The sequence below is a fragment of the Filicampus tigris genome, chromosome 4 (genome assembly GCF_054856515.1).
Source record: "Filicampus tigris isolate MCC_2025a chromosome 4, RoL_Ftig_1.0, whole genome shotgun sequence".
NCBI classification, from domain to species: Eukaryota; Metazoa; Chordata; class Actinopteri; order Syngnathiformes; family Syngnathidae; genus Filicampus; species Filicampus tigris.
In genome coordinates this window covers 12,899,724-12,921,448 of record NC_141220.1, presented here as the reverse complement: position 1 = coordinate 12,921,448, position 21,725 = coordinate 12,899,724, and the positions used below count along the sequence as shown (strand labels likewise).

The window sequence follows — 21,725 nt, the reverse complement described above, 5'->3', positions numbered from 1 at the left end:
CGCGCCTGATAAATTCAGTGCTCGGAGCTTACTTCCAGATTCTTGACTCTTTGGACTACTGACCTACTGAGCCTCGCCTGCATGCGATAAGTAAATAATATCGACATAAAATTCAAATAATCTTTACATAAAATTATTTTCCATGTTTTACTATGCCTGGGTCTGCTCTACATCATCACCTCATATTGCACAACTGGTCACAGAAAGCAGAGATAGCAAAGATCAACACCATAATAATATAGTATAGTATAATATAGTATAGTATAGTAAAGTATAGTATAGTATAGTATAGTATAGTATAGTATAGTATAGTATAGTATAGTATAGTACTTTTCATGGGACTCAAAGACACTTTACAACAGACATGTCCAGCTCCGGTCCTCAAGGGCCGGTGTCCTGCCTGTTTCCTATCTATCCCTGTTGCAACACATTTGATTCCAAAGAACATGATCGTTATCAAGTTTCTTCAGAGCTTGCTGATAAGCTGATCATTTGAATCAGATGTAGTGCATCAGGGACAGATGGAAAACAGGCAGGACACCGACCCTTGAGGACCGAGTTTGGACACCCCTGCTTTACAAGAATCAAATTACCAAAAACTACAGAGTCATAAAGAAAAATAACATAAGTTTTCAGAGTTATACAAGAATTCTAAAAATTAACACGAAAGAGATACATATAAACTAGGGGTGTCCAACTCTGGTCCTCGAGGTCTGCTATTGAGCATGTTTTAGATGCCTCCCTCCTCCAACATATTTGATTCAAATGATCATCAGCATGCGCTAACAAACCTGATAATGATCTTGATCATTTCAATCAGTGTGTTGGAGGAGGGAGGCATCTAAAAGATGCTGGAAACAGATCCTCGAGGACCGGAGTTGGACACCCCAGATCCAAACAATAAATTATATAGGCAAACAGTTGACAAATCTTAACGACATCCCCTGATCTTAACCCAGGAGGGAAAGGAAAAACAAACAAACAAAGAAAAAAAACACCTGAGATTGATGAGAAACCTTGAGAAGGAACCGCAGATGGAGGAATCCCCCTTCCAGGATGATCAGGCTGCAGTGAATGCCGAGTGGGCATCATAACACATATTATGATGCTATATAATGTTAGTTGAAATAGTGCGAAAGTCGATCAAATGAAGACGGAAGACTGCAGGAAGACGACTTCGGTGAAGTGGGTCCCTGCCCAGTTGGTCAATGCAGAAACCTCCACAGCGGCGCCTCTGAGGATTTGGTCAACCTCCGATCTTGTACCGGTCAGTTGCTGTAGAAGGCAAACAGGGACTCCCAATTAGGTCATCATCACCTAATCCCCAAGCCAGGGAAGAGGGGGCAGAAAAGAAAATAGAAGCAGCACGAAACAGGCCAACAAATAGTTAAACTAAATGCAAAAGTATATGAATAAGTCTTTAGTCGTGTTTTAAACATTTCTACTGAGGCAGGGCCTCTAATATCCGTAGGTAGGGCATTCCAGAGCATTCTGGTGCCCGAATAGAAAACGCTATAGAACCTCCAGACTTCTTTTCGGCTCATTGGTTGATCTTGCGCCAGGAACCAATCGCGCACCTTGTATGACTGCCCGTGGGTATGTACAAAGTTAACTCATCTCTTTGAAACGACGCGTCTTTCTGCAATATGGCTGACGATATGGCTGTATTTTTCATTCAATTTTTGATGAATAATTTTTGAAAACCAGCGATGCAGCGATAAACATCAGCGGTCCAAGTACCGACCGCTGTGGGACTCCACCTGTAACATTGTAGAAGTTGCATTGCTATGAATTCTCTCTGTCCTCTACGTCCTCTCTGAAAGGTAAGAATTAAACCAAGAAAGTGATGAGCCTGAAATACCAACACACAGTGTTCTAATATTATGTTATGGACGACAGTGGCAAAAGCAGCGCTAAGATCGAATAAGGGTAGTATTGATGAGGTGTCGGAGTCAATAGTCACTTTAGCAAGGGCCGTCTCGGTGTGCGTGTGTGTGTGTGTGTGTGGGGGGGGTGTGCGTGCGTGTGCGTGGGGGTGTGCGTGTGTGCGTGCGTGTGCGTGGGGGTGTGCGTGTGTGTGTGTGAGAGAGGCAGGACAGGAAACCAACTGGTTTGGTTAGAGGAAACTGAAGAGAAGATAAAGCAATATGATAACCAAAACAAGTAGTTTCACCTTATTTCCTGTTTTGCAGAATGAATGTATGTATTCATCCATCCATCCAACCATTTTGTGGAGTGCTTGTCCTCATTAATGCCACGAGTGAGTCTATCCCAGGGTCATAGACAAAACATTCACACGTAAGAACAATTAACAAGTTTTCCGCAGCTCATACAGTTCAAAAAGGTATGTCTGTCGTATTTCTCTATATTCTTATAGCGACACAGCACAACGTGGTGATCGGTGAAATAAAAACAATATCGGGCACATTTCATTGCATCATTGCAACTTGGAATTCCCCGGTGCTGAAAAAAAATGAAACGGAATGAGTGACACGGCAAAACACCCATTTAATCAGGACACATATCAAATGTCATATCAAATCTGAGTGGTTTGCTAAATTCCCCTTGCTTTGACAGTTGACACTGTGAGCATGTTTTTCTGTAAAGTCTGTGCTCAATCACTTAGTGAGTGGCCGTGGAGAGGAGTCGCCAACTAAATGTTTTCATGATGGTCCATTTTAGCTGCATTTGGTCATGTCACGTCACACATTGTATAATGGGCCTAAGACACCAGGGAACTTTTTTAAGGTGTGGAGCAAAAAAGCATACTATCTTTCCTTTGAAGCCAATGAGAAATCGTATTTGGAGTAGTAATTATCAGTTAATGCTGAAAATGCTGTTTGTTAACTGGAAGACCAAAGAAAGAAAGAAATGGATGACTATATGACACGTCTTGGCAAAACAATCCCAAGATTCCGTGGAAATACAATATGTCCCTTAGTTCTGTGAGGCAATGCCAGGACATACCAATAATTATGTATTGCAGCTTTGATATTCTTGCATAAAGAAAACCAATATCTGGGAAATCAAATGTAACAAGTTCACAGACATTTTGGCAGCCTTTGTAGAACGTTTGGCCTTGTCAGTAATTTCAGCCATGAAACGTACAAGCGTGATGTTTCAAATTCCACACAGGAAGACCGGAGCAGCGTTTTGATCCCTGAATCTCAAACTATGAGGTAGGCATGCTCACCACTTGTCTGGAATGCCAGGCAAATATTCATTCATCCTCCTCATGTCCAAATCGCTTATCCTTCGATTTGGCTGAACATTGCCATCCAGGGGCCAATGAGCCAAAGAAAATGGGCTTTTCTGTCACAGGCTCGGGAGACACAAGCCACAAAAAATATGCCACAATCTTTTTTTTTTTCAACATAATGAAAATGCTCAGCCATACACTTATCCAAAAATAAAGTTTACTTTAAAAAAATTGCTGGTAGACCTATGTTAATGAAATAATAATAATAATAATAATAATAATAATAATAATGATAATAATAATAATAATAATAATAATAACAGCAGCAATAATAATAATAATAATAATACATTAATGAAGATAATACATTCATGAAAATTATTCAATGGCAATCGGACATTGCTTTTGAATTGTGATTGAACAGAATTATTACAACAACAAAAACATGAAACAGGCATTGACAACAATAGTATTACTGGTTAAATTTCATTACCTTTTTATTTACTATTACTATTATCATTAACAGACCAGTAGCAAAGCAACAATTTGGTCCACGTGTATATACTGCATATTTTACAGATTTACACATGACAGCGATACAAAATATGCATGTGAGTTGCAGGTATTACTTTTATCCACTTGGATTCACCATCCTCAAGTTCTACTCTCTCTGACTTTGAATCTGTGACTTTAAGAGCGGAGCCTGGGCTCCTGCATGACGTCGGAGTCATAGACTGAAAGTTAGATTAGTTAGTCAAGTAAAAAAATTAGGCTAGGTTTGCCCATATGCGACCTGTATCTGATTTTTTTTATGACAGTCTGAACGGCTCAATTCCGATTTTTTCAAATGCGACCTGGGTCGCTTTCATATGTGGTCCTAGATCGGATACGTATCCGATCTTTTCCAATGCGACGGTGGTCTTAACCAGGTCGCATATATCCGACATTGAAGTATCCGGAGCTCCAAATGCGCTTCCGCGCATGCATAGGGAAAGTGCTGGCGGCAGGGGATCGAATCTACAAAGTTGTTTTGAGTAACACTATTGACTTTATATTTTACTTTCATTTAATCCCACTTGAAACATGAAGCATAAAGTGGACATTTATGGCGATCGTAGTAATTCAGCCACGGCTCAGATCGATTCATTTTTCACGCACGGCTGTGACGTGACGTCATCGTTAGTGATGTCTCCATGAAATGAGATGATAAAGCGTCGCCTCGTGATTTCCCCAAATACTGTTTTTTATTACTACCTCCTACCGAATCGCTTCACTGTATAAATGCCCCGACGCACTGGACCATATTTACTTCCGCAAACACAACGTCGGGAGCGATGCCGTTTCTTCTGCGCATGCGGGCCACTTTGGCGACGCATGTGTACAGCAGACAAGACCTACGTGGCATTTTTAATGTAATATGAACGCTTACACAAAAAAAAAAACGGATTTTTTTTTTAAAAATCCAAATTGAGCATGAAGACCGGCGGTGTGAACCTAGCCATAATTTCTTGCTATATGTATGTATTCTGCATTGCAGTGTAAGTGGTGTGAATGTCGCCAAAACATGTACAAGTTTTTAATAAATGTGTATTCGTGTTGCAAGCTTGCAACAGTTTGTCATGTTGGGTAAATGCATTTTTTTCAACTTTACATGTAATCTTTAAAATAATGTAAACAATCCTTAGAGAATATGATATATAGTTTGTCTGAATAGAACTATCCTGAAGATTACATAAATATTAATTCGTTCATTATCCAATCTGCTTATCCTCACAAGGGTCACGGGCGTGCTGGAGCCTATCCCAGCTGACTCCAGGCAGTAGGCGGGGTACACCTTGAACTGGTTGCCAGCCAATCGCAGGGGCACACAGAGACAAACAAACATTCACACTCACAATCACACCTGGGGCAATTTAGAGTGTCCAATTAGCCTAATCAGGCATGTTTTTGGAATGTGGGAGGAAACCAGAGTACGACATAAATATTAATTAACTAAAAAAAAAAAAAGCAAGAATGAAATCATCAGTCTCTGAAATACGTACACGTATCATTGGCAAATATGTAACATTTTCATTTACTGATGTGGGTATTTTTTCTTTGATTTGCACGTTTTTATTTCACGCATGCATTAGCATTCATTTGCAAAGCTACATTAAGAAAGTGACAAATGCAATCAACAAAGCTTAACAAAATATGAAATATAAATAACTGAAATAATTATGATATAGTTGTGGAAAATTGCGTGTACTGTAGTTCATAACAAAATCTACTTTTGTCTATCTAATTATCTACATTCATTCATACTTAGCTACATTTCCGATGAGTTTAAAACTGCCGAAAAGAGTAATAGTAGATGATGTCATGTAATTTGCCATGTATCAGTAAATTATAAATGAGTGGACGTGTTTCCACTTTCGGAGTGGGCGGTGGTGTTGTGAAGGAGGGTGGGGTGCATTCTCACGGCACGGAGGGTTGTGTAAGAGCGGCCAGATTACACGAGCAACAACACACTCTACCGCGAGCCTAAGAGAGAAAAGCCATGGAGCCTATCGACAGCCCTTACGAGTACTACAACTACAATGAGACAGAGAACTACACCTGGGAGGTGGAATACTATACCTACGACGAGACGGAGAACTACACCATGTGCGACAATTCCGAGTGGACAGCGACTCCATTGCTCATTTCGGTGCTTCTCATGCTCGTCTTCATATTGGGCCTGTTTGGCAACAACGTGGTCATTTTCACCGCGTGGCGGGTGCAGGGGAAGCGGCGAGCAGCCGACGTCTATATCGGCAACCTGGCCCTGGCCGGCCTGGCCTTCACGGTCACGCTGCCCCTGTGGGCGGTGGAGGAGGCCATGGACAACCACTGGCCCTTCGGGGTGGCCCTGTGCAAGATCAACAGCTATGTAATGATCCTCAACATGTATGCCAGCGTCTTCCTCCTCACCTGCCTGAGCTTCGATCGCTACCTGGCAATCGTGCATTCGCAATCCAGTACCCAGCTGCGCATCCGTGGACACATTGGTATCACCCTCGCCACCGTCTGGATGCTGTCGGGCCTCTTGGCCATGCCCGGACTCATCTTCCACACCACCGTGCATAGCAAGGGAAGCAACCACACTTACTGCACCATGGACTTCAGCCTGGTCGTGTCCAGTGAGCGTCAAGAGAGGCTTTGGATCGACGGGTTAAGCTTGTGGTTGTGCGCCATGGGGTTCCTGCTCCCCTTCCTGGCCATGACCGTGTGCTACGGGTTGATCGGCTGCGCTGTGATGCGCCATTTCAACACCCGGCGCAAGGAGCACCAATACAAGCGACGAGTCTTAAAGATCATCACCACAGTGGTTGTGGTCTTTGCCGTGTGCTGGACCCCTTTCCATGTGTTGAGCAGCGCAGACGCCCTCTCAGAACTGGGTCTGTTTCCGGCCACCTGCACTTTCGAGCGCTTCCTGCTGCTGGCCTACCCGTACGCCGACTGCCTGGCCTACATCAACAGCTGCCTCAACCCCTTCCTCAACGCCTTGTTAGACTTGCGTTTCAGGTCACAGTGCCTGGGCATGCTTCGCCTCAAGAAGTCCCGCCAGACATCTCCCAAGGCCCAGCGCGCCTGGAGGACTCTCATCAATGCTCGGTGCTTGCTTCCAGATTCTTGACTCTTTGGCCCACTGACCTTCTGAGCCTCACCTACATGTGACTAGGGTTGGGCACCGAGAACCGGGAATCGAGTGGAACCGGGACCATCATTACGGTTCTCCTGGAAGCATTCAGATTTTAGAATGTCGGTACTAAGTTTCGATACCTAGTTAGCCGCTCGGAGGAAGCACGAACAAATTACGAGAGATTAAAAAATAAAAAATAAAATGTGCGCGCACGGCGCGCAGCCCCGGGCTGCTGCCGCCAAAGCTGCGCTGCAATAGCTCTCGGTCAGCCCCTCCGCTCGCTTCGTGCCAGCCGGCAATCCTGGGCCACGGTGGCGGCAACTCTGCGCTTGGCCCTTCCCATGGATCTCCACAGATGCGGTGGCCGCTGGGACGCCGCGATGGCAGCAGTCGCCCTTAGAGGGGTCGGCTGGTTCATTCGGCCGACGCCTAGCCACAGAACTGACGCGATGCGATCCAGAGTCAGAATCGGCTAAGTATGTCTAATGCTAACATTTAGCCAACAAGTTCAACACACAAATGCACATATCCAGAGAACATTTAGCTTATAGCATACGCAGCTGCAGCCTTTACATACATACTGTACATACAGATACATCGTATGGTTACATGGATTGCTTAGATTAGATAGACTTTCCTTACTTGCCCTTAAAATGCAGCGCTGTGTTGTGTGTGTCATATATATTTTCCCGAATCAAATCAAAGAACATGGAATCGGAACCGTAATCGTCCAAATTCAAACGATGTGCAACCTTACGCGTGACAAGTAAAAAAAAAAAACAAATGTTTACATAAAATTATTTTCCATTTGAGTTCTCTGGACCTTGCTATATTGAATTTCTTTTTTAATCCAATGATGTCCATCCTTGTCATTATAAAAATGTATAAATACAATAAAAATGTGCATATTTCCTGTTCCAATACATGGGTGGGACAGGAAACGCGACAGCAAGCAATCAGCCTCTGAGGCATCATCTCATATTGCACAATCGATCACTGAAAGCAGAAATGGCACAGATCAACAGCACCACATATAGTTTTGTTCGTATAATTTGGGCAATTTTTTTGTGAACATGCTCATTCTAGCATTTGTGAATAGTTTTTGAACAGCAGTTCATTTTCATTCAAGAGTGCCATGTTTCCACTAACAAGCCACTAAAAGCCGCACAGCCACATAATGTAAAGCTTGGCAGAAAAGACCACATGGCGCACGGCTGCCTTTATCTACTAATGTGTATGAAGACTTGGAAGATTTGTTTTTGGCATTGTTATAGTTTTTGAATAAGTTTTAAACAATGACAACATGCCTAGCTGTTTTGTGTACACGTGTACGAATTGGAGTGGAAAGGTGTTACATATTTTTCTCGATTCGCTCAACGCTAGGTTTCTCCACTAAATAAAGGTGAACATCAGGCCACTTTTTAACCACCTTCCTCCTACCGGTACTCTATAATTTCCGTTAGGATCAGAAATTTGCTTTCCATCTGGCAATATTATTTTCTTTTTTAAAGTAATTTTCGTGATCCTTCACAGTTACTCTACTTCCTTTCTGCACCAGCGGAGTGCACGCATCCTGATTGCGTCATTGTTGTTTATAAACTGTAAATGGGGTATAGGCCCCCCTGCCCAACCCTAACTGAGATGCTCAACTCATTTTTCAACATTGACAAACAGATCAGCACGTATATCTATGTATTTCCTAAATTTTAACAAATAAAATCCATCCATCCATCCATTATCTGTACCGCTTCTCCTCACAAGGGTCGCGGGGCGTGCTGGAGCCTATCCCAGCTGTCTTTGGGCAGTAGGCGGGGGACACCCTGAACTGGTTGCCAGCCAATCGCAGGGCACACAGAGACAAACATCCGCACTCACAATCACACCTAGGGGCAATTTAGAGTATCCAATCAACTTACCATGCATGTTTTTGGAATGTGGGAGGAAACCGGAGTGCCCGGAGAAAACCCACGCAGGCACGGGGAGAACATGCAAACTCCACACAGGGAGGCCGGAGCCGGGATCGAACCCACGACCTCTGAACTGTGAGGCGGACGTGCTAACCAGTCGACCACCGTGCCGCCCTACAAATAAAATCAACAAATCAAAACATTCACACGCTATTCTTTTTAAAACCAATTCTTCATTTTTTCAATCATTCCTAAGAATAAAAAATCTATGTTAATAATATTGCACCGGAGGCGGCACGGTGGCCGAGATGATGACGTCACATTATAACCGCACGTAAAAAATGAACTGATCTGAACCGTGACTGAATTACTATTATCACCATAAATCCACTTTATGCTTCATGTTTCAAGTGGGATTAGATTAAAGTCAAATATAAAGTCAATACTGTTACTCAAAACAACTTTGCAGATTCAACCTCCCGGCTGCCAGCACTTTCCCTCCGCCAACGCGCAGCGCATTTTGAGATATATGTTGGATATATGCAACCTGGTGATTCAGACCGCGGCCGCGTTGCGAAAAATCTGATACGTATATGATCTAGAACCACTAATGAAAGCGGGCGAAAGTGGGACATGATACACGTTTTTGAGACAAATAACATACACTTCAATCTTATATATATATATACATACATACATACATACATACATACATACATACATACATACATATATACATACATACATACATACATATTAGTGGTGTCAGTTAAACGTGTTATTGACGGCGTTAACGCAACTCCCTTTGAAGCCGTCAATTTTTTATTGTGTGATGATTAACGTTTCCATAGCAACCAGCGGCTGCATTGATAAACGCAGCTGGTCACCATGATCTATATAGAAAAAAATCGTAGCATAAAAGAGACGTTACATCTGCTTCAAAATAGTGACGAGCTGAAGGGACACGAGTGTGGAAAAGTTTTTTTACGGTCCTGCATGTATAGGACCCCATGGGTGTGTCTATGAAACCTTGATAAAACACAACACATACAGTCATTTGATTTATTTAATTTAGCCTTAAACGAATATTAACATAAAAGATCCATTCTATCAACATATAGAATATATAAAGAGGTTAATGGTTGACTTTTGGTATTATTTACTTATAATAATTATTATTATTGTTATTATTATTATTATTATTATTATTATTATCATTATCAGTATTTGCCGCACGACCTGCGGCCCAGCTACGAAAAAATAAACACATCGATTCATTTACTGATGATTAGCATCAAGTTCGTTAGCAGTCAGACAAAAAAGGGCGACAGAGGGAAGAAGTTGAGACAGGGTTGAGTCGTCTAGGGACTTTGGATTTTTTCTTTTTTTCATGCTACAGTAATTGGGCATTGCTTTGCATTTGAATCTATAGGCCGACTGTCTCTTCCATTTTAAGAGTTAATCGAAACTAAAGGAATTAATATTCAAGGTGATTTTTGTTTCAGCCCCTGAGCATCTGCCCAATGGGCGAGCTCCCTGCGTACCGTAATCATGGTCACAACTCTAAAAAGAAAGAAATAATACAAAAAGCACTTAAGACATTTGTTTGATTGCAATTGCAGCCAAACTATAAAACTACATCATCTTTCTTATAATATATATTATAATATATTATTACTATCATATGTAACACCTTCATATATTTTTGTGGGTGACCCAGTTTTCTGTCTTTACTTTGAACAATTTTATTTCACGAATGCATTGGCATTCATTTGCAAAGCTACATGAAAAAAGGTATAAAGTGGCAAATGCAATCAACAAAGCTGAACTAAATACGAAATAAATAACAGAAATAATTAACTGAATGAATATAGATCTACTTGTGTCAAGTTGGTACTTGTAGTTTATAACAAAACATATTTCGATATGTATCGATATTTCCAGTGAGTAAAGGTGAAGAAAAGAGCAATAGTTGAAAATGAATTTGCCATGTTTTAGTAAGTTACAAATGAGTGGACATGTTTCCACTTGAAGTGGGCGGTGTTGTTGTGAAGGAGGTGGCTGCATCCTGAGCGGGTTCACAGCTCAGAGCTTTTTCTTAGAGATGACAGATCACAAGAGCGGTAACACACTAACACAAGCCTAAAAAAGAAAAAACATGGAGCCTACTGAGAGCACGTACCAGTACTACGACTACGACTACGACTACGAGGAGATGGAGAACTACACCCTGTGCTACCACCCCCAGTGGACGGCGTCCCATTGGCTCATTCCGGTGCTCCTCATGCTCATCTTCATCTTGGGCGTGGTAGGCAACAGCGTAGTCATTTTCACCGCGTGGCAGGCGCAGGGAAAGCAGCGGGCGCCCCAGATCTATATCGGCAACCTGGCCCTGGCCGACCTGGCCTTAACGGTCACGCTGCCCCTGTGGGCGGTGTACACAGCCATGCACAACCACTGGCCCTTCGGAATGGCCCTGTGCAAGATCATCAGCTATGCGGAACTCCTCAGCATGTACGCCAGCGTCTTCCTCCTCACCTTCCTGAGCTTCGATCGCTACCTGGCAATCGTGCATTCGCTGTCCAGAACCCTGGTGTGCACCGGCAGTCGAATGCGCGCCTCCCTCGCTGCCGTCTGGATGCTTTCGGGCCTCTTGGCCATTCCCGCCCTCGTGTTCCGCACCACCCTGCACAACCCGGGCAGCAACCAAACTTTCTGCACCCTGGACTTCGGCCTGGTGGTGACCAGCAAGAGTCAGGGGAGGCTGTGGTACGCCGGGTTGAGCTTGTCGTTGTCCACCCTGGGGTTCCTGTTCCCCTTCCTGGCCATGATGGTGTGCTACGGGTTGATCGGATGTACCGTGATGCATCACTTCAATACATGGCGCAAGGAGGACCGACGCAAGTGGCGAGTTTTGAAGATCATCACCACGGTGATTGCGGTCTTCGCCGCCTGCTGGATCCCCTACCACGTGGTGAGAAGCTTTGGTGCCCTCGCCGAACTGGACCTGTTCCCGACCTCCTGCGCTTTCCGACGCGTCCTGCTGCTGGCCTACCCGTACACCGCCTGCCTGACCTACATCAACAGCTGCCTCAACCCCTTCGTCTACGCCTTCTTGGACCTGCGTTTCAGGTCGCAGTGCCTGTGCCTGCTTCACCTCAAGAAGTCCTGCCGGACACACCAAGGTCGAGCGCGCATGGAGAACTCAATCAATGCTGCCATATAAGTGACGTTTGCATCGTATTAAGTATTTGGTATGAAATGCGCCCAGATTTTCAGACTCTGTCGCTAATGCTAACACGGGTTAGCCATGAATTTCAATTACCCACAATGCTTATGGTTTACATCACAGATGACCCGGGTTACTGTTACTGCGCATGTGCGTTATAGACAGGCATACAGCCAGCGGGAGATGAGGTATTTTCGGGAGAAAAACACAGGGCCAAATAATTAAATACATAAATAAACGTCACATTGACGATTAAAATCAATGATCGGTCGACTAATTTTGGTAGCCCTCATGTCAAGTCACGTAATTTACGCAATGTGAGTATGCAGTTTGTTTACAACAGAGACATGATACGGCTATGGTTAACATGGCGTTGTGAATCGATTCTTTTATTGTTTTACATCGATGCATATTTCAAGCAGTTTAAATCGGTTTTGAATCGATTTACATACATACATACATACATACATACATACATACATACATACATACATACATACATACATACATACATATATACATATATACAGATATACATACAGGCGGCACTGGTCGACTGGTTAGCATGTGCACCTCACAGTTCAGAGGTTGTGGGTTCGATCCCGGCTCCGGCCTCCCTGTGTAGACTTTGCATGTTCTCCCCATCCCTGTGTGGGTTTTCTCCAGGTACTCCGGTTTCCTCCTACATTCCAAAAACATGCGTGGTGAGTTGATTGGACTCTCTAAATTGCCCCTATGTGTGATTGTAAGTGCGGATGTTTGTTTGTCTCTGTGTGCCCTGCGTTTGGCTGGCAACCAATTCAGGGTGTCCCCCGCCTACTGCCAAGTAGATTGGTTGTACCCTTGTGAGGACAAACGGTATAGATAATGGATGGATGGGCACAAGGTACACACGCCTGGATTGTGTGCGGGCAGCGTGGGATCGGTTCCCACTCAGTGACGGTGTCTTTGTGTGTGCCCTGCGACTGGCTGGCGACCAGTTCGGGGTGTAGTCTGCCTTTTGCCCATTGTGAGCTCTGGGATAGGCTCCAGCACGCCCCTCGACCCTTGTGAGGATAAGCGGTATCGATAATGGATATATATATATATATATATATATATATATATATAGATAGATATATATATATATAGATATAGATATGTATATAGATAGATAGATATAGTATATATATATATATATATATATAGAGAGAGAGAGAGAGAGAGAGATAGATAGATATATAGTATATATATATATATACTATATATATATATATTCAGTGACTTCCGTTAACACTCAAGAAATGGACAAAGCACTTTTAAAGTGTTTAGCAATGATGTTGCACAAGTATACCTCACTTTCTTAAATTCATTTACTGCTGTATTTGATAGCTGTTTTCCAGCTGGTCAGTAAGCAAGCTAAAAAAAAAGTGGCACTGTCAAAACACCATAGTTTATTCCAGCTCTCTGGAAAAAAAAAAAAAAAAAGATAATTGAGTGCCCTGAAAGTCGCCAGTAAACAAAATGGTTAGTGTAGGCTACATATTAACTGTTGAGGTGAACTTTGTAACCAGCATTATAAAGCTCAATTGATTGTGCAATTACTTTATTTTTAAAGTCTTTTGATTGTAGAGATTTGTATGAATTGGATGTGGCAGTTTCCTTTCACAGCAATCGATGGTTCGTTGGCTCAGTCACGTTCATCAACAAAAGTTTATTGAAAGTGTTTGTTAAGACACTCAAAGATGTAAAATCCAAAGGTTATCTTGACGATAAGAAGTGTGTTATCAAGTTGTTAGTCCCTTGGAGAGATGCAAGTCATGCACGGTTGAATAGAAAACAAAATGAAGAACCATGTGCGCCTAGCTGGAGTAGTTGGAATCGTCATTTTTACCTCAGCGTACACAGCCCTTTTTAGGAGCAGACATTTGAAAGCACGTACGGCTTTTCTTGAAGGAGTCGCAGATGAAAAGGTCGCAAGGAGACTGGACAGCATTGAACAGACTCTCCGCAGGCTGGGTGAGTTCAAAGGCAAATAAATGACCTTACAATTACAATTATTTGAACCATGTGTACATAAAGGTTTTTGCTCACAATCTGTATTTGCTTAAGAATAAGTAAGTAAATAAATAAATATTCCATTATTGTTGTTGAATTTTGAAAATGTGTTTGGGTTAGCGGTAGCCCAGGATTTTAAGGTTGGATGGTAGCAACCTTAACATTACACCACAACATTAGTCAAAATGCACGATGAATGAACTAATTTGCCAAACACTCCCCCATTATCGCTGAATAATGTGTATATTTCAAACATTCTCTGCCTGTATGAACATAACGGTCCCAAAGAAAAGCTGATGGAAGGATCAAATGTCGACAACAGCACTTTGAACAAACTTGCTCCGGACGTGGCTCAACCCAAATCAAAGGTTGTGGTTCCCAAATTATATCCAAACTCATTGCTGTTTGGCAAGTGGGGAGACGGCCTGTCGGAGAAGGAGCAGAAGGAGGCGGAATCTCTGTTTCAGATTTACGGGTACAACGTGTTCCTCAGTAACCGGTTACCGATTGACCGGAAGCTTCCGGACATGAGAGACAGCAGGTAACTTGTTCTGTCTTAATCATTTCTATTCAATATTTTTATTTGTTGAGAATATCCTCAATATTATCTTAAAGGGGGAAGTCAACCCAAACGTTTTTTTTTTCAAGAATATATTATATGCAAGTCCACTAGTTGAAACAAGGCATTCTGATAAATATTGCGTTTGTGAAATAAGAGTCGACCAATCACGACAGACATGTTTACTGAAGCTGATCCGTGATTTGGTTGTTACCTGAGCCTTAAGCAGTCGTGATATCAATTTCAGTCCACACAAGTGACAAAATGGCCACCCCTTGAGATGGTTTAAAAGAGGTGCCTTTTGCTGCTTAACTCATATTTCACAAAGGCATTATTAATCAGAATGCTGTGTTTCAACTAGTGGGTCTGCTGGGAACATCTTCTTGAAAAAAAAATGTTTGGGTTGATTTCCCCTTTAAGTGAGATTGCACCCAGATCTAGTATTTTTTCTCAAATCAACACAAGATCCTACTCAAGCACAACAAATGACAACCTGATCTCAGTCAATATTAATGTCCGAACATGTTAAATGGGCTTTTTTATGAGAACTTTTGACTGCTGCCAAGTGCCAAATATGTTTTTGTTGTTTGATTTCTGCTTGTTGAAGGCTTCTGACTTGCACACACGTTGCACAACGTGTTAGTGTTTTCTCTCATTTTAATGCAATTATCATTGTGTGACTTTTCACCAAAAACTTGAAAGAGCACCCCGCCATAATAAAATTTTAGGATGACAAATGACATTATCTGTGAGCAGAGGGTCGCACACAAACTAGTTACGCAATAAATTAGGGGCAAATCTGAACACAACTGTAAACATTTCTTTGTGAAGGAACCCAAGTCCTATCATTCAACTTTACTCAAAAACTCTCCTTTTAAAATTGAATTTCAGAATTTCTGAGTGAAAAAAACTTTACTAAAACCCGGTTCGCACGGCAGGATTATCGGCCCGATTTTATCTCCCCTCCTGACAATTTGTCCTCAGGGGCACAGCACGCACGATGCAAAGTTGGGCCCCAAAAAATCCAACATGTTGAATATCCGAGATTTGAGGTCAGACGTCCTACCGAGCGGGCGAGATCAGGCTGAGAACACCACACACGGCAGGATTATCTCATAAGATTATCTTTGGAGCCATTATGAGAGTCGGCCCCGACCTGCGATTGTGAGAGGGGAGATTCGGGGCTGAAATCGGGCCGATTTTCCTGCTGCGTGAACCAGGCTTAAGAATGTTTCCAGTGAGTGTACATACCATACAGCAACATTTTTTTGTTTTTGTGCAGATGTCTGGCAATGGCCTATCCCCAAGAACTGCCCAGCGTCAGCGTGGTGATCATCTACCTAAATGAAGCTCTTTCAGTCATTAAAAGGGCAATCAAGAGTATCATATCACACACTCCAAAGCACCTACTCAAGGAAATCATTCTAGTGGACGACCACAGCACTTATAGTGGGTTTCTGTTCTGCAATTTGCCTGCCCATGAAAAAAATAAATACATTCGCATTTCCTGTGGTCAAAGTATTGGCAGTTCTGTTTCAGATGACCTTGGAAGACCGTTACAGGGCTACATCAATGAAATCCACAAAGACAAGCCTGGACTGATAAAGAAAGTATGGCATCGTCGTCAAATGGGCCTGTCACAGTCTCGGATCTCAGGTTGGGAACACTCAACGGCAGATGTCGTGGCCATTTTGGACGCTCATATCGAAGTCACAGAAGGCTGGTATGCTTGCCTTATTTTAACTGGAAAGTGTCCCAAAGGAGGGCGTTTGCTCATTCATTTTGATGTCCTTACCAGGGCAGAACCTCTGCTCGCTCGGATCCAAGCTGACAGGTCGGTGGTGGTGTCTCCTGTGTTCGACAAGATCAATTTTGATGACCTTGGTGTGAAAAAGTACCTCCCCTCTGCACAAGGCTTCGGCTGGCCTCTGTGGTGCATGTACGAGTCCTTCAGCTCAGAGTGGTGGAGGGGCAACGATTATTCGCGACCTGGGAAGTAAGCAAAAAATTTTCTTTCTATTTACCGTAGATTACGAGAAGGGTGAAATGATAGGGAGTCATTCATTGCAACTACCAGAGATGGGATCACGTTTCAAGTCTCCAGTAAATCCCTAGTCTGACCTTTCAAGTCCCAAAAAACTCATTTTGAGAAGTCAAGTGATGTCCTAACCTAAGCCACCTTTCAAATTATTCATAAGAAGACAGCAGGGAGGTCAAATCATTAGCCTAATAGCAGTGTTCCTGTCACAATATCAATAAATTATATCAACGTGCTAAAAATGGTGTATTTTCTCTGTTACGGCAAGAATTACCCTAAGAATTAACCTATTTGTGGGAAATTGTTTGTGATGAAGACCAAGTTATGTCACAGTTTGACAGTGCAGATTCTGTCATCCAGGTCATGGTAGTCTGTAATTATTGAATCAAGGTAACTAGACTCTTATTGCTTGTTCAATTGTTGTTATGTCTTGTCTTGAAGAACCTTAAACAATTACTTTTGCAATAATGCTTATTCGTCTAACGATATAATGACATTGGTCAATTTGTCTAACTTTGTGTTTGTAACACACAATGAACTTCAGTTCAACACCACTTGAATACACAAGTTCATAAATCATGTTGTTTAAGATCTGAGACTCAAGCAAAACTTGTTTTTTCACACCCCGAACACTTTCCGCTTGTTTGGTTCCTTTTTCTAAAAAAAAAAAAAAAAAAAAAACTTGTCATAAAACTACCAAATCTGTATGTCAATCTGAGTATTTCAACAAGTAATTTCCTGTTCACAGGTTGTTGCATTAAAGCCCCTTTTCTTGGATGGAGGCATGAATGACACGCACGTGGATTGGCAGACAACCCCAAAACATAATATTACATCTTAAATGTAGTTTTTATTTTACTGTAATTATTTCTTATTTCAAAACATATTAATACAATGTCCTATTTTAAACGTTATAAACATGATACTACTTAGTTAAATCAATTGTGATGTAACAATTCCAAACCATAGTTAGTTACCATTTATCATTACTGGTTTTGTGACATGACAAGACAATTTAATAGTCCACTCTTCAGTGAACCTCAGAAGCACGTTTTAAGAATGTGGGAGTGGGAGACAATGCAAAAGCCACACGGTAAGTCTGGAGCTGAGATTTGTAACCTTCAAACAGCTTATTTGGGGGTCTTTTTGAGCACTTCTTTTTTTTTTTATGTGATCAGTGGTCTGACCTTGCAAAAATAGTCTTGCAGACGTCACACAAATGACCCCGCGTGCATTTGTTTACGCCGCTTTGCTAGCGGGATAGTCGCGATTTTGGCAGGCGAAGGATTAACAACGGAGAGCGGTGAATTAGCTTTAATCAGTCAACATTCCGCCCCAGTGAATTCACATATCACGTTGATGAAAAGGGAATAATGAGACACGTGCATATTAGGAGGGCTCAGAATCATATCAAATATCCACATTCACAATTTTTTATCGACCAAATGACTGAATCAACTCTTTGTACTTGGGCCAAAAAACATGTCAAAGTCCCCAAAAACAAAAACGAAAAATCCAGTTTCATTATAACGGTAAATGGAGTGCACTTACAGTCTGAAACCGTTTATTTTCATAATATGTTGTATGTTTACAAAGCCATATTTGCTTATATCAAAGGTATTGATTGCGTTGGCGCAGTGTATCAACCTATGGAAAGGTTTTCCTTTTTAGTTTAAAATAATTTACCTTAAACTCCAGTACACTGGCCAATGGCAGAATAGATGTTTTTCTTTTCTCCTTAGTCCCATTTTAAATCCTTCTGTGTTGGGTTGCATTAGCCTCATCCTATTTTAGTGCTAAAATAGTTCATCTTTCAGGATGAACTTAAAACTCATTCAATACCAAAGACATACATATATGTCATTTCACAGTCCACACATTGAATCCCAGGAATTTATTTATATATATTTTTTCAAATTTTTTCAAATGTTAGTGTAAAAGAGGGTCTGAAAATGTCTGGTACTGAATGAGTTATGTTTGCAAACTCACTTTTGTATGTTAGCCGGCCAACAGCTAGGCAACTACGTCCGAACTTCCACTCTAATTTAGCATGTAGCCTATATGGATGTCGTGCATGTGCACTCCCCATATAAGAATGTCAAAATTCCTCTCCTATGACAATATGCTGTGACTGTACTGACCTGAATGATAAAATTCTGATTTGGCATTTGTTTCCAATGTTTTCCATCTATCAGCAAGACTCGATTCATTCAGTAAGACATTTACCGTAACAAATGGAAAGTTCAACAAGGATATCCCTACATTCTCCAGAGTATTGCTGAGTATTGCTTATTCACAGGAGTCCTTCCGTGATGGGAATATTCGCAGCGCATCGAGAATTTCTCGGAGAAATCGGTGGGCTCGATGGCGGAATGACCGTTTACGGCGGCGAAAATGTCGAGCTTGGGATTCGTGTAAGTGTCCACCTGGCAGAAATGTAGCAGAAAATGGTAGGACATTGTTCAGTGTGATCTCTGTGTTGTTTTCTGCTCAGGTTTGGCTATGTGGAGGAAGCATCGAGGTGGTGCCCTGCTCCAGGATAGGTCACATTGAGCGCTCGCATAAACCGTACGCGCTTGACCTCAGTCCTATGATGAAGAGAAATGCCCTAAGGGTGGCAGAAATTTGGATGGATGAATATAAGAAGAATGTGATGATCGCATGGAACCTACCTCTTCAGGTTGATATCTGCTTCCAATCGGGTTGATTTGACTTCATTTGATTGAGTTGAGTTGGCAAATGAGTTTAACTTGGTATGTCAAATCTAAGTGTCTCTTGTGGGCCTGCGTAGAATATACTCTTGAAAAGTGTTTGGGTTAACTTGCTCTTTAAGGAAAAATCTCAAGTGCATTTTTTTTACCTTGACCATCCTGGGCTGACCACAGACATTTGGGTAAGCTAAAATGTATTTGTGGTTGCTCAGTGTTTAATACTGTATGCTCAAATGGTCTGTCAAGTGTGACAACTTATGTGAAATATAGTGTGATGTATATTAAGCTACTTGGTGTGGAATGTGGTGCCGATCCAGAGGCAACTCTAGTTTAAATGGAGGCTTGCTGCCAGGTTAAACCGAATGATATTTTGAAAACGATACATTGTAACGCTGTCCAAGGATCACATTAGATGGTAGTCAGCAAACTCACATTTATTTACAACAAAGTATCGCAACTGTAGGGCGTTGTAGCTGACGTGGAACAACAAGTACCGGTACATTACGAAAAGCACACACACTTATTTAGTTTGGTAGCTCAGCCAGCCAGGAAGTATTGCCATGCCATTTATGATATGTTTGATCCAATTATGATTTCGATGCACTGTAATCTGACATTTTAGTCAGTTAGTTAGTTAGTGTCAGGCATTCTTTTTAATTATTAAATAGATATTTTCAGACAATATTTTTCAAAATTAAATTTAAGGTTTCTTTTTGTTTTCGAGAACAGATTCTTACTGTATCGCAAAGGAGGACACTACATTGATAATTATTCATGTGTGCACAAATCTTAATAATTAAGTTAGTTCTCTTTTTAAGTTACCTCTTTTCATTTCCAAATAGTTCTGGAGAGACTCCAACTGGAGTAACAAAGTTTAATAAATGAGACATTGATGGCATAGCACGCTGTTTTAAAGCGGAAGTCAACCCAAACAGAGAATGCAGAAAATGAAACTGGAAGTGTGTGCGTTCATCCCTGCATGTGTTTGGTGGTAGTTGGAAACTGAACCTCCTGCCACCCCAGGTAAAACTTTTCTAAAGTTGCCACTGCCGCACTCGTTTACCTCTCCTTCTGTATGGCACGCAGGATCACGGGATTGATATTGGTGACGTCGCAGAGAGGAAGCAGCTCAGGGAAAGGTTACGGTGTAAACCATTCAAGTGGTACCTTGACAACGTGTATCCAAGTCTGGCTACGTGGGATGACCTGCTGGGGTACGGAGTGGTGAGTAGCGCCTTCATGTCCATGTTTACTGAAGTTGTGCACACACTATAACCGCGCCAGTCAGTTGAATCACCCTTTCTTCTACAAGATGAGGAACAGCCGAGTGAGGAACCTCTGTGTGGATCAAGGAGCTGTACCAAGAAATAACCCCATCCTTTACAAATGCCACTTCCAACAAGCACAGGTACTTTTCATGAATATATGTCACGGGTCAGGAAATATACCATTAGTACACAACGCGTTTTTGGCCTTTGGCAAATTGAGCCCATTTGAGGTGACGGCCCTTTCTGCCCTAAGGCCTGCCCTTCATAAGTGGACAAACTTTGCACAAAAGTAATACTTACTTTTAAAAATACCGAATGGTATCATGACATCATCAGGTGTTCTTGTTACCAGCATTGCTATTATAATCAAGAGGGAGAAATCATTGTTGGTGGCATTAAATCTCACAAATACAACCAAAACCAATGCTTGGTTGATCCGGGCTCCGGCAACACCCCGACTCTGCTGGAGTGTCAGCTGGCAAAGCGAAACCAGAAACACATGCACTGGGACTTCAAACAGGTAGGCTACCATAAAACTTGCTCAACAAAAGATGCCAATTATATTGCTGCTGCTTTCTCATACAGCTTGACTTTATTTTCCCACTGTTCACAGGGCAAAGAAATCCAAAACAAAGCAACTAAGAGATGTTTAGAGATCACTCAGAGAGAAAACTCAGAATATGTCCTCCTCATTCAGCAGTGCACAGGACAGAGCTGGACCATTGAGCACCTTATCCCTTCTCTTTAGTTTGGAAACACTGTTAATCCAAAGTTTAGATACCGGAATGTATTTACTTCTTTCAATGATTAAAGTTTTGTATTTCCATAAATGCCTGTCGTTTGTATCATATCTTGCCAGGAAATATATTGTGGTGCTTGTAAGTGCCAGGCACCTGTGGCTGTGTCAAGAGGTGTAGCTTAGCTGGCTACGCCCAAGCAAGTGTGAAGAAACTACTTCAAGAGAACAATCTAACACTGTTTATATGTCATATTTAGTTGTTCATGTTTTTTGTTTGCTATGCTATTATAAGCTTGTAATAGGCGTTGTTACTAATAAGTACTATAGAGGAGTTACTGATAGACCGCCTTTCAGATTCTACTGTAGTCAATCAA

General features: G+C 41.9%; 2 protein-coding genes and 1 pseudogene across 3 annotated transcripts; all 3 read left to right on the top strand.

Moving 5' to 3' along the window:
- The first annotated feature begins 3,064 nt into the window (after positions 1–3,064).
- LOC147148526 (putative polypeptide N-acetylgalactosaminyltransferase 8) lies at positions 3,065–21,493 on the top strand. Of its 2 annotated transcripts, none has more exons than XM_086027406.1 (12): positions 3,065–3,179; positions 13,935–13,997; positions 14,450–14,577; positions 15,878–16,044; positions 16,135–16,318; positions 16,394–16,591; positions 18,933–19,047; positions 19,128–19,313; positions 20,431–20,568; positions 20,657–20,752; positions 20,965–21,132; positions 21,226–21,493. In XM_086027406.1, exons 2-12 carry the CDS (start codon positions 13,944–13,946, stop codon positions 21,358–21,360), a joined length of 1,569 nt encoding a protein of 522 aa, XP_085883532.1. In that variant the 5' UTR covers positions 3,065–3,179; positions 13,935–13,943; the 3' UTR covers positions 21,361–21,493. The 2 variants fall into 2 exon arrangements, with proteins under 2 accessions (XP_085883532.1, XP_085883531.1); XM_086027405.1 differs by having other exon boundaries at positions 14,330–14,577.
- Positions 3,074–8,623, top strand: LOC147148528 (apelin receptor B pseudogene; annotated as a pseudogene).
- Positions 8,965–13,098, top strand: LOC147148527 (apelin receptor B-like). Its single transcript, XM_086028476.1, has one exon. It carries the CDS (start codon positions 10,929–10,931, stop codon positions 11,994–11,996), a length of 1,068 nt encoding a protein of 355 aa, XP_085884602.1. The 5' UTR covers positions 8,965–10,928; the 3' UTR covers positions 11,997–13,098.
- Positions 21,494–21,725: the final 232 nt, after the last annotated feature.